We start from the raw sequence: 14,219 nt of genomic DNA, 5'->3' as shown, positions 1-14,219 counted from the left end.
GGGGTCCTGGATTGAGAGAGGGCACAGGCCGGGCTGAGGGACCCCACCAGCACACAAATCCATGCACCAGGCCTCTAGTATCCTTATAATTAACAACTTCCCCAAACCTCTTAAAAGCCTGAGATATTATACCAATCAGTACATTTCCTTTTACAGGTATCCCATTATAATTCACCACCTGTGAAAGTTTTAACAGTTGCACAGCTAAAGGGCATGCCAAAGGTTATCAGTGCCAGTGCTCCATCTTATACAACCTGTAGTGGGGTTCAAACATTGCTAGCCAGCCACCAGCAGATAATCTAGCCCCAAAATTCCATTTTTTAAAGTCTACTTCCTCAGACCATTCCTGGTACCATAATTGTCTTGGGTAAGGTTCCTCAGGAAATAGACTCTGAACTGGAGATTTGCACACCAGAAGTTTATTGAAAAATGCCTCCCAAATCAACAACTGTGGGAGAGTGAAGGAAGTAAGATCTGAACAGAGAAAGGAGTTGAATTACAATAAAATCACAGGATGGCCTCAGCCAATCCCCTGGTGGGCTTTGCAGTTGGGATCTTCAAAGTTATCCTGTCTTAGTGTAAAAGGGCTAGGTATTTATAGCCAATACAGGCATTGGCTACTAGCTGACCCTGAAGAAGAAGCATGACTTAGAGCAGCGGTTCTCAACCTGTGGGTCGCGACCTCTTTGGGGGTCGAACAACCCTTTCACAGGGGCCACCTAAGACCATTGGAAAACACATATATAATTACATATTGTTTTTGTGATTAATCACTATGCTTTAATTGTGTTCAATTTGTAACAATGAAATTGGGGGTCACCATAATGTGAGGAACTGTATTAAAGGGTCGAGGCATTAGGAAGGTTGAGAACCACTGACTTAGAGGGAAGCAGCTCTGTTGGCTAAGGGGAATGCCTGGAGAGGGACTTGGAGGCAATCAGTTTTAGCTGCCAATATTCACAACAGCTAGGGGAACCTGTACCTGAACAGAGGGATCTGGGTGGTGAACCACAGCACCTGCTATACCACTACTGGACTAGTACACCAATTTGGCTAACGAAGGGAGAGAATTAAACATTTACTCTGATTTCTTAGGAGAAACTACAATTCATCACTAGTTGATGAGGGAAACGCTTCTTTGCAGAACAGAATTATAGAAGAAATAATAGAATTATAAAAATCATCATTTTGAAACCCCTAATAAAATTATTGACTCAGACAAGTATTATCAAAGGATGTCAAACCCATTAGGTGAAAGATATACACAGTATGCAAAAGTTATTACCCATGATTACTCATTGCAAATGGAAAAGGCATACATTTATAGAAAAGAGATCTAAAGGGTACCATCTTACCCAAGTAATTAGACTGAGCATTATTAAACAGTGAGACAATTTGAAAATCTCTGATGGCCTTAGTCAACCTCTGGATAGGATGCAATATGCAATACCCATAGCTACATACAAAATACAATTGCTAAAAAAATGCTTAACCAAAACCTAATGAAGCTTTAAAACTAACTTCCACTTATAGGAAATATGGATGGAAGACAGAGATTAACAATATCTGGTGACACCTGTCCTTAAGGAACTGGATTTATAAGATACTCTAGAAAAGGTAAAATATTAAGTGACAAAAAGTGGGTTAACGGGAGGAGGAGGGAATTAACTGAAGAAAGTTTTTAGAGTGATGTAAATGTTCTATACTTGACTAGTGATAGCTCTAAGACCCCTCATATGAATACTTTTAAAAGAGCGAATTTTATTGTATGTAAATTAAATCTAGATTAACGGATCCCCTCCTCCAAAAACCTGAATGTTTAATGTTTTTGAATAAAACAAGACTTTTCTGTTGATATTTTTAAACAAGTATCTTAAAGTGCAAAAGTATTTTTAAATTAACATTTTTATTTACTTTATAAGCGCAAAGGCAAGATTTTTCTTATGGTAAGCTAAGAGAGTAATTCATTTCATATTTCTACCTACCAATACACCAAAAGAACAGTTTTTGTCTTAACGTGTTGATATACAATTCCATAGATGTAACAGCTACATGAAATAAATTACTACCTATCCACAAATACAGAGCATCAATCCTACATCACTTCCTAAAACACTCCTACAATAATCTCCAACAACTCAAACCCATCAGTGTCTACTGAATAAAACCAAATTCTTACCTTGCTGTTCAATCTTCCCTGCCCTCTGGCCACAGTCTCCATTTCCAGAATGAATTCCCACTGGTCTCCCTCATAATACCTACATTCCAGCTCTAATGGGATTCTTACCATTACCTGCACACAAACTATGCTTTCTCACCTCTTGCTCATGCTTTTGAGCCAGCAGGGAATGCCATCCCTTTGTCATAAAACACTAGGCTTTCACAATGGTTTCATTTAACACTTTTATCAGTACCTCCTTTGTATCTTTCACCCCCATCCAGACAATAAACTGAAGTGTAGAAACTTTGTCTTATAAATCTCTACAGGGCCAATAGTAATAATCCCTGAACCTTTGTTGGATTAACTGACTACTTAACTTCTTACAACCAAAATTCCATGCATCTGAAATACAGGCTCAAATATAATTTTTAACAACAAAGAGATAAAGCAGCTAACAGAACTGAGTGGGTTTAGCTTAGAGAAGAAAAGCAATTCCCCCCTTTAACCACAATATCACGTTTTTTTCTTTGATCTTCCATCACACTTCAACTTTGGGGGAAGGGGGTGCAGTGAAGAAGGAAACTTGATTTAGTGCAAAACAGTTCAATTGTGATACAGCACAGCTGTGAAAACAGCACAACTGTAGAAGGGCCCTGGGGCCAGACCCCTCTCTAGTTAGACTGGTCTGCTTTGCAATGCGTGAGTTTGCCCCGCACCAGGATGGTCTTCTCTCTTACTCTTTGTGCCAGTGTGCTTAACTCTGCTCTAGGAGACATCTTCCATGTTTCAGCTCAGACACAGAGACAGTCTCCATTAATCAATGGGGGGGAAAAATGTACTTCCAAGAAGCTGGCTCATAAAGACGGGAGTTCCCACCCCAGGTCCCTGATTGGTCCATGCTCATGCAAATGAGGACTCCAAAACCCTGCAGTTTGACTGGTCCAAAAGGCACTGTCCTGATGGGTCAGTATAGTGGCTCAGTTTGGTCAGAGCTGCACAGCTATGATTAGATGAGGAAAGCCTCAATCCTAATGGTTGAAATAAGATTCCAGGAAACCTTTATACCAGGTGTACCGGTTAATAATGCGGATTTTGTAATCAAAGAAAACATGGTAATTTCAAGAGAAACATCAAAAGTGCTTCATTCAAAGTAATGTCCATTTCTAGCTACACATTTCCCCATCTTTCAGGTAATTTGTGGATACTGTCCCAATAGAACTATTATTGTTTTGAGGCAAACCATTCAGAGGCCCAATTTTCTACTTCTTGCTATGTTTTGAAGTGCTGCTCAGAAAGTGTGTGTGCCATTGATCAGAACAAGTGGTAATCTGAAGGAGCAAGGCCTGGTGAATACAGCGAGTGACGTGTCTTTAACTGGTTTTGAAGTGTGATGGTGCATCATCATGAAGCAAAATTACTTTGCTGTGTTTTCTGGAACATTCTGGTCATGTCACGATCAAAGCGTGGTTCAAATTGATTATTTGTTGTCAGTAGCGATCAGTATTAACGGTTTCATCTGGTTTTAGAGGCTCATAATACACCACACCTTCCTGATCCCACCAAATGCAGAGCATTGTCTTCTTTCCAAAGCGATTTGGCCTTGCAGTCGATGTTGATGGTTGACCTGGATCAACCCATGATCTTGTGCATTTGGGATTCTCAAAATAAATCCACTTTTCATCACCAGTCACAATTCGACATAAAAAAGACTTTCTTTCGTGCCGTTGAAGCAATATTTTACTGCTGACTTTTCAGTTTTCCATTTGTCTTTCGTTCAGTTGATGTGGCACCAATTTTCCTTCCTTTAAAATCTCTCCCATTGCTTATAAATGATCGGAAATTGTTTGCTGAGAAACATTTAATCTTTCTGTAAGTTGTTTTTGAATCTGACATGCATCTTCATCCAACAATGCTTATAATTGTTGGTCTTCAAACTTTTTTGGTTGACCTGGACATCTTTGTCTTTCACATCGAAATCATCACTTTTAAAGCATTTAAACCAGAGTTCACAAGTATCTTGAGATGGAGCATGTTCACCATAAGCTTCCCGAACTATTCAGCAACACTTTTCTTCAAAATAAAGTAATGAATTATAACTTCCTGCAAATGCTCTTTTTTTGGCATGAAATTCAACATTTAAGTGTAAAAATATCTATGATGTTAACACCTTCAGCAAATTTGACATATGAAGTTTTGAAGCTTGTTGTCAATACAACAAAATAGCATATATATCAAATCGCTTATATATCAACATATGTGCAACTCCATCTATTGAAAAAAATCCACATTATTAACTGGTACACCTAGTAAGGATTGGCTCAGATGGCAGAAACACAGTCTAGGCAGGCAGTTCAGCCCAGGCTTCTCCAGGAAGTGTAATTTGCATGAGAGGCACCTTTGCAGAAATGGCTGGTAGGCTCTCTGTTGTTTTTTTAATTTGAGCCCACACTTCAACTTTGAATCAACTCAACTAGCCATTTCTTCATTTCTCTTTTTTGTGGAAAAACTTACCATGCTGATTAGAATTTTAAATATGTGATTTTGATGATAATAACCATAATGATAACAGCAGCAGCCAACAGCTAACTTTACTTACTAAGCACTTGTCGTGCACAGGCACAATGTCCTTTCAATACTAATAAGGTTACAAGTAAAGAAACAGACAAAGGAATACTAGTTAACTTGCTCAACTTAAGATAGAAAAAGGTAGAACTAGGATTTGAACTAAGGTAGTCTGTCTCCAGAGTAGATTTAGCCACTGAGCTATGGTTTCGTCCAAGTGCACTGTTGTGCTGCCATTCACACACAGAACTGATTAAACATAACTTTATTCATTTCTTTCCCATCTCTTTCCCCAACTGATGTTCTCATTTTGATTGGCTCATTGATACAAAATATATGTATTCAATCACTGAATAAATGAAATACTTATTCCCACGTTCAACACAGTCACTGAGACCAAAAATAAAAGAACAAGACATGATCCTTGCCTTCTCTTTAAGTCCCCAAATTCCATATGCCCCCTCACTCTCAGCAGAAATCAGTAACTAATATTTAATAGCACTTAATGTGCCAAGCACTTTACATATATGGATTCATTTACTCTACAAAAACAATCCTTATTGAGAAACTAAGATGGCGGCATTGGTAAACACCGGGAAATTGCTGCCTCCCACAACTTCAAAAATACAACGAAAAGACAAAGACATCATCCAGAACTACAGGAAGGCTGGCTGAGTGTAAATTCTACAACTAGAAGAAAAGAGAAAAGCACACGGAGACTCAGAGGAGCTGCGGAAGTAAAGTGCAAAGGTACGGAGGCTCAAGCGTGCGGAAAGGGGCTGGTACCTAAGGACGCGGCTGTCTTTTTGAATCAGGAGGGAGTCACAAGCTCCCGACTGCTCTGAACTCGGGTTCCAGGAAGTCTCTGGGGACCCAGGACTCATACGGGGAGAAACTGGACTGTCTGGCAGCAGGCAGAACTCTGAACTTGAGGGTGGCTTTCCCTCAGAGGTGCTTGCAGCAATTATCGGAACACTGAGACGTGCGGCCCCCTAGGGCAGGGCTGAGGACCAGCCATAGCTGCTTGCTCCGCCCTTTGATTCCCTGAGACCCCGCCCCACCCAGGCTGTGGCAGAGGCTTTTGCATATGAATGCCCTGGCCCTTTGCAACCTGAAAATTACCTAACAAATTGCAGCTGGGCCAGACAGACCCAGAACTTACAAGAGAAGGCCCAAGGCCCCACAGCAGCTTGCACTGCTTCACAGCTGGGCCTCATCAGGGCACCTCCAAACTCCAAAAAAGGAAGGGGAATCTGCAGTTCTCTTCATAGCTCCTGCTGGGTAGCCTTAGGCAGAGGCTAAATTAGCACCTCCTTAGATCCAAGAGCCAGTGTTCCCAGTGGTCAGAGGGGGACCATCCAGATTACAACTCCTCAGATCCATAAGGGACACACTCAGGGGGCAGACTCAGTGAGCACCAAATCCCCACTGAAGCAAGTCTTGCCCCAGAAGGGTGTCTTCAGCACAGAAGTTTTCCCACTGCAGACACAGCTGATTCTCACTGCCAATTGGCCTGGAGGTCAATTCCTCCCAGTGATCCTACAACAATCAAGGCATAACTACAACAAGACTGTACACATAGCCCACAAGGGGGTGCACCAAGAATGTCCACCTCAGATAACTGGGGAGGCTGAGCCACTGGGCCCTACAGGACACCTAGCACACAAAGCCACTCTACCAACACAGGGAAGCATAAAAAATGCGGAGACAAAGAAACAGGTCACAAATGACAGAAACGGAGGAAAGCAAATGACTGGATATAGAGTTCAAAACCACGTTTATAAGGTTTTTCAAGAATTTTATGGAAACCGCCGATAAATTTAGTGAGACCCTGGAGGATATGAAAAAAGACCAACTAGAAATTAAGCATACACTGACTGAAATAAAGAATAATATACAGAGATCCAACAGCAGACAAGAGGATCCCAAGAATCAAGTCAAAGATTTGAAATACGAAGAAACAAAAAAGACCCAACCGAAAAAGAAAAAAGAAAAAAGATTCCAAAAATATGAAGATAGTGTAAGGAGCCTCTGGGACAACTTCAAGCGTACCAACATCAGAATTATAGGGGTACCAGAAGAAGAGAGAGGGCAAGATATAGAAAACCTATTTGAAGACATAATGACAGAAAGCTTCCCCTACCTGGTCAAAGAAATAGACTTCCAAGTCCAGGAAGCGCAGAGAACCCCAAACAAAAGGAATCCAAAGAGGACCACACCAAGACACATCATAATTAAAATGCCAAGAGCAAAAGACAAAGAGAGAATCTTAAAAGCAGCAAGAGAAAGACAGTCAGTTACCTACAAGGGAGTACCCATACGACTGTCAGCTGATTTCTCAACAGAAACCATGCAGGCCAGAAGAGAGTGGCAAGAAATATTCAAAGTGATGAATAGCAAGAACCTACAAACCTACAACCAAGATTACTTTATCCAGCAAAGCTATCATTCAGAATAGGAGGTCAGATAAAGAGCTTCACAGATAAGAAAAAGCTAAAGGAGTTCATCACCACCAAACCAGCATTATATGAAATGCTGAAAGGTATTCTTTAAGAAGAGGAAGAAGAAAAAGGAACTCTTACCATTTGCCACAGCATGGATGGAACTGGAGAGCGGATAAATACCACATGATCTCACTCATTTGTGGAATAATGAACAACATAAACTGATGAACAAGGACTGATCCAGAGACGGATAGGCATTGATTGGACTGTCGGGCCTTGGAGGGAAGGTAGGGGAGGGTGGGGGTAAGGGGGAAAGATCAACCAAAGGACTTATATGCAAGCATATAGGCCTAACCAATGGACACGGAAAACGGGGGGGTGAGGGCATGAGCGGGGGGGGGGGGGGGGGAGGGGGCAACGTGGGGATAAGGACACATATGTAATATCTTAATCAATAAAAAATATACTTAAAAAAACAATCCTTATTATTATTAACTTCATTCTACATACAAGAAAACAAAGTGATAAACAAAAGTAATAAACAAGTGGAACTACAACAATCTAAAAAGCTTTTGCGCAGCAAAAAAAAAATCAACAAAATGAAAAGGTAATCTACAGAATGTGAAAAACATTTGCAAATCATATATCTGATAAAGGGTTAATATCCAAATCCAAATTTTTATATATATATATATATATATATATATATATATATATATACACACACACACACATACATACATACATACAGGGTGTGCCAAAAAAATGTATACAAGCTTTAACAGCTGATAACTCAATTTTTTAAAATATATTTTTATTGATTTCAGAGAGGAAGTGAGAGGGAGAGATAGAAACAATGATGAGAGAGATTCACTAATTGGCTGCCTCCTGCATGCCCCCCAATGGGGCATTTGCCCTTGACCGGGAATCTAACCTGCAACCTCCTGGTACATGGAACAATGCTCAACCAACTGAGCCACAATGGCCAGGGCTAATAGCTCAATTTTGAGAATGAAATGTATTTTAATAAACACTGCCTTTATAATTATTCAAAGTGTGTTTATACATTTTTGGGAGACATCCTACACACACACACACACACACACACACACACACACTAACATAATTCAGTAACAACAAAACAAGCAATCCCAGTAAAGAATTCCAAGAAAAAAATACATATGGCCAACAGGCACATGAAAAAGGGCACTCAACATCACTAATCATCAGGGAAATGCAAATCAAAACCACAAGGAGGTATCACTTTACACCTGTTAGAATGGCTGTTATCAAAATAAACAAGTGATAACAATTGTGGGTGGCCATGTGGAGAAAAAGGAACTCTTGTGCACTGTTGGTGGGTCTGTAAATTGGTGCAGCCACTATGGAAAACAGTATGGAGGTTCCTCAAAACATTAAAAATTGGACTACCACATGATCCAGCAATTCTACTTCTTGGGTATTTATCCAAAAGGAAAGGAAAACACTAACTCAAAAAGATATCTGCACCTCCCTCCTTATTCTCTGCAGCAGCTATCCACAATAGCCAACACATGGAAGCAACCTAAGTCTAAGTGCCCATCACCGGATGAATGAATAAAGAAAATACTATTATTACTCAGCCATTGAAAAACAAAAATCCTGCCATTTGCAACACCATAAGAGATCTTAAGAGCATGATGCTAAGTGAAATACCTCAGAGAATGACAAATACCGTATGATCTCACTTATATGTGAAATCCAGAACACAAAAACCAAACTCATAGATACAGAAAATAAAATAGTAGTTGCCAGAAGGGGGTGGGGGATGGGCCAGGGAGGGAAGATTGGGCAAAATGGGTGAAGATGTACAAACTTCCAGGTATAAATAAGTCATGGAGATGCAATGGACAGCAGGGTGACTATAGTTAATAATACAGTATTGTATACAGGGTGAGATAAAAGTAGGTTTACAGTTGTAAATATGCAAAACAAAGAGTTTATTCTTGTATTATTATTTATTAATTATTGCATTATTTTCCATATGAACAACTATAAATCTACTTTTGCCCTGCCTTGTAATTGAAAATACTGAGAATAAATCTTAGTTTTCATCATAAGAAAAAAATTATAACTATGTGTGGTAATGGATGTTAAATAGACTTACTGTGGTGATTCATTTCACAATATATACAAAAAAGGAACTGTTATGTTATATACCTGAAATTAATGTTATATACCAATTACATCTCACCTTAAAATAAATAAGAAAATTGAGGTATAGAAGTTATGTAATGTATGCAAGGTCACACAGCTAAAAAGTGGCAGAACCAATATTTAAAACTAGTGGACTTGCCCTAACCGGTTTGGCTCGGTGGATAAAGCGTCGGCCTGTGGACTGAAAGGTCCCAGGTTCGATTCAAGTCAAGGGCATGGACCTTGGTTGCGGGCACATCCCCAATAGGAGGTGTGTAGGAGGCAGCTGATCGATGTTTCTCTCCCATCGATGTTTCTAACTCTCTGTCCCTCTCCCTTCTTCTTTGTAAAAAACCAATAAAATATATTTTAAAAAAAAAAACAAAACTAGTGGACTTAAGAATCTAAGCTCTTACCCACTTCACCATAATACCATCAAAGTCATTAACTCCATTAGGCTTGCATCCCTCAATGTCTCTACTATACACCTAAAAAATAATCCACGGTAATGAATTCATTCACTACTGACTGATAACTCACCTTGTTTTGTTCCTTAAACACAAGCTTGTCCTCACCTCAGAGCCTTTATTATAATTACCTAAAAGACTCTTCCTCTAGATCTGTCTTCCCATTATTACAATTCCACTTAAATGTCAATTCCCAGAGACCTATCCTGACCACCCTACCTAAAACAGCACCTCCCCACCTACAAATTGTCTATCAATGAAATTGGTTTTATTTTCTCTATATTTATCACTACCTGATATTATCAGTTTTTCATTTCTCCCCACTGGAATAGACGTTCCAAGAGAGTGGAGAGTGGAGACCTTGTGTATCTTGCTCAATGCTGTATCGTATGCATCTAAACCAGTGCCTGACTCACAGGAGGCATTGATATTTACAGATGGATGCCAAATATTGTTCTAGATATTTGAATTACCAAAATAAATAGAATGTAATTCTTATTCTCAATAAACTCTTAGTTTTTATATTTTTAAACACCTCCTCCTCTTGTATATTAATGAAAGACTAGCTCCTTACTTTTTTCAACAGGTAACCACTCTGTCTTTTTTAAAAAATATTTTTATTGATTTTAGAGAGGAAGGGAGAAGGTTAGAAGAGGGATAGAGAGATAGAAACATCACTGATGAGCGAGAATCACTGATCAGCTGCCTCCTGCACAGGATATCGAGCCTGCAACCCAAGGCATGTTCCCTGACCAGGAATCAAACTGTGACCTGATTCATAATCAATGCTCAACCACTGATCCCCACCTGCGAGGCTCCACCTGACATCTTAAACCAGTCCCTGAGATCTCCCTTTGACCTCTCCCCATCAATTATCCTTCTTCTCACTTCTTTAATTTCTCCTTCTCCACTTACTGATAACCTGTGAATCTCCCCATTTCCTCAGCATCTCCCACTGACTCTTCACCACATCTCTCTACTATGACCACTTCCTCAAAAGTCATCAGTGACCTGGAAAGTGTTCTCACTTTCTTCAGCATTTAACACTGCTGTGGACTTTCAATCTACTTTCTTAGGACCAGAAATGCTACAATCTCATGGCTCTCTTCCTAGTATTTTTATTTTTTTGAAGCTTTCTTCCTGTTTCCTTTCTCTCATCCTTTAAACTTCATGCTCACTAGAGCTTCGTCTTCTATTCTTGCTCTCTCTGTCTCTGAAATATCTCATTTGCTCCTCCAACTCAGCTAGTTATAATAATATTATCCATTCAGTACCTAACTCCCATTTCCACTTTCCCATCATATTTAGTAAGAAATGTGATTGAATTTTTAAGCAAATTCTCAATAAAGGTTAGTTGCAGGCAAAGACTTAGAAAAAATAATGTGATCGATAATAAACAATAATGTTCTGAACAAGCTGTTGAAGGTAATATTATACAACTTAAGGCAGTTTCCATGAGTACTTCTTGATATACTTGAACTAATTCTTCATTAATTTTAACTGACAGCTTGTACAAGAATGGGCCAAAAGCTAAAAAAACATTCACAAATTTTAAAACTTGAATACAATTCTAGATATATAGAAATTGCATTACACAAGTATAATAGTAAGAAGTTAAAATAGGATTATACCAGTCGAAAGTTATTGTGTAAATCAGGAAATAACACACAAAGTAAATTCAAATTCTTTGGAAGAGCTTTGTAAAGATGTATCCTTAGTACCATAATTCAGAGACTAACAGCTCAAAATTATAACTAATTATCAGAGCAGTGTAAGGTTTTCTATTTTTAAAAACATTGGCAAGAAACAGATTTGTGCCATTACGGCCTTCAGCTTACATAGCATAAGGTAGTTACATACATTTATAACCATTTATAAACTACTCATGCATCTAATCCTGTAAACAATCACAGATATGAGAAAACTGGTTTACCCAGAAAAAAGGGTGAACAAAGCTCCACCTTTTCAACTCTGCAATAGATAGAGCCACAGTACATACTGGTAAAATTCCAATACCTGACTTACAACTTACCCCTTTCATAATGGGAGAAAATGACATCTGGTTATTGCCTAACAAACTGCGCATTCAATAAATAGAGTAAGCTCTGCGACATTTAACAAAATTCTACAATGCTTTCCCCATTTCCCCATATATTGCAAGAAGCTGTGAGAAAAATGATGATGCTAACTCCCAAATACCACTGTCAAAAGCCAAGCTGGTGAAACAAGTCAGTCACCCTCCTTCAGGGTGTGTGGCATGTAAGGGCATGGAAAAGAAAACCACAGAAGAGCCCTCAGCAAAAAGACACCCATATTTTAAGAAAAAGAAAATGAAAGTGATTTAACATCTCCTACATATCACGGAAGCTAAAGGAACAGGGAGTCTAGGAAAAGATCTAGGAGCTACTCAAATTTTCTCATTGGTGGCAGCTGAACACTACCTACCCAGCTGTCATATTTTGAAGTTCAGCGTTCCCCTTTTCCCACAAAACCCGCTCTACTCTAAAGCCTGTAAGTGACAGACGAATGAAATGGCTGATGGGACATCAGAACACAAGAGCAGCTGCAACCACATTTCTAGAAGACCAGTTAGCAAAGTGCATCTCTAAAAATCTGAGTCAAATACCTTTGGCATCCACATAAATCTCCATCTGCATCCCTCTTGCTTAATTCTCTTAAATTGAAACTCCATGCCTTATCCAACTGCCTGATTATCTAAAACTCGTCATATACATAAATATATGGATATATGTATACACACACACGACACTATCTTTAGCCTATACCATTTCACCCCTAAGTGAAAGGTTGGCAGATTTTTTTTAATTATTTATTTATTTTAGGGGGAGTTGGAAAGGGGAGGATGGAATGTCACGGGGGATGGGAGGGGTGAGAAATTCGTGCAAATCCTATTGCGACAGACACTGGAAACGCCACTGCCTTCACCACTCTTGCAAATTCTCTCCATGTATTAATTACCCCCTTACTCTTTACCCACCCCTCTTCCTTTCTCAACAATACACACACGTGTCAAAACCGACCCGCGCCATCACCTTTTCTGGAACATCACACGCTACCCAACCGCCCACAAAGACACACACTAAAGCAGAAACTGCTGCCACCGCACCCTCCTACTTCAATTGAGTGTTTCTACCGCACAGCATCAGGCATTGCTGAAAGGGAGCTCAGTCAGTAGGTACGTAGACACGCGCGCGCGCGCACACACACACACACACACACACACACACACGCACACGGGAGCGCATGCAGCATGTGGCGCAAGGAAGGGCACCCGGACACGCACCTGGAGGCCGAGTGTCCAGCGCTGCTGCCTCCCTGGTCCCTGTCACTGAGCGCAGCTGTGTAAATCCTCCGGTAGCGGTCGGCCAAGGCCCGGCCTGACAGCAGCAGCTGGTAGTGACCCCGGGAGTCCGCGGCGGGCAGCCCCAGCCCCAGCCCCGCGGCAGCCACGGAGCCCTCGGGAACCGGCATGAACAGCGCCCCCGGCGCCGGGAAGGAAGAGATGGTGGCGGCTTGGAAGAATCCGTCCCCGCCGGGCCCCGAGGAGGAGGCGGCGGGGGAGGCAGTCGCTGCGCACATCATCCTCCTCGCCGCCGCCGCTGCCTGGTCCCCGCGGGCCGGACAGGCAGACACGCGCGCGCACACACAGCCCTTTTCCAACGACGACGGCTCCGGCAGTGGCCTCTCGCTCCAGCAGCCGGGAGACTACAAAGACAGCGACGACCTCCTCCTTCTTCTCCTCCTTCTTTTCCTCCTCCCCCCCGCGCCGCCTTCGCCGCTACCGGGGCCGCTCATCTAACCCCGCCACCTCGGGAGTGTAAGGAGGAGGCGTAGCCGCCGCAGCTGCCGCCACCACCGCTCCCACCGCCCCGACTGCCCGCAATGGGAAGCTGCCGGCTGCACTGGGCATGCGCTACGCCCCGCACATGCTCAGTAACGCCAGCCTTTCCCCGTCCCCTCCCCCTCTCCTCCGCCACTCCCTCTGCCTCTCGGCTTCGGGTGTTGGGCTGTGAGTCCCTACGGAACCTGAAAGAAATCCGCTTCTCCGGGCTTTACTAGCAGCTTGAGGAAGAGTAAGGAGAGTGCTAGGCAGGCTGTCAGCTGCAGACGCTGGGCTTCAGGTAATGGTATCCGATCAGGTGGGAGAGCTGGGACCTGCAAGCAGAGGGAACGTGCCTCCCGCCAGAGTAGAGTGTTACGTAACCCTGCCACCTCTCCCGACCTGAGCAGTGCTGATTAATGCCGAATTCAAGGCCCAGAAGGCCAACCGGATTACAAGTCCCTTTGCAGAATTTTTGTCTTTAGGATTTAAGTCTATTTAAAATGGCATTTACTTACAAAAGACAGGTAGTAAATTAGTGCATTCTCTTTTTTTTTTCTGTGAAAGTA

At 41.5% G+C, this 14,219-nt stretch overlaps 1 protein-coding gene across 9 annotated transcripts in view; it reads right to left on the bottom strand.

Moving 5' to 3' along the window:
* MYCBP2 (MYC binding protein 2) overlaps positions 1-13,699 on the bottom strand; it is a 300,098-nt gene extending 286,399 nt beyond the window's left edge. For 7 of the 9 annotated variants that reach the window (XM_036296920.1, XM_036296921.1, XM_036296922.1 and 4 more), the window contains exon 1: positions 13,114-13,697. In XM_036296920.1, the coding sequence (XP_036152813.1) occupies positions 13,114-13,412 (299 nt within the window). In that variant the 5' untranslated portion in view covers positions 13,413-13,697. Of the gene's footprint in view, positions 1-13,113 lie in introns of all 9 variants that reach the window. The other 2 variants (XM_036296929.1, XM_036296926.1) reach the window with 2 other exon arrangements.
* Positions 13,700-14,219: the final 520 nt, after the last annotated feature.

The sequence above is a fragment of the Myotis myotis genome, unplaced genomic scaffold (assembly GCF_014108235.1).
Source record: "Myotis myotis isolate mMyoMyo1 unplaced genomic scaffold, mMyoMyo1.p scaffold_m19_p_3, whole genome shotgun sequence".
Classification (NCBI taxonomy): domain Eukaryota; kingdom Metazoa; phylum Chordata; class Mammalia; order Chiroptera; family Vespertilionidae; genus Myotis; species Myotis myotis.
Note: the sequence above shows the minus strand (reverse complement) of the source record. Positions and strands in the feature narration are given on the sequence as shown.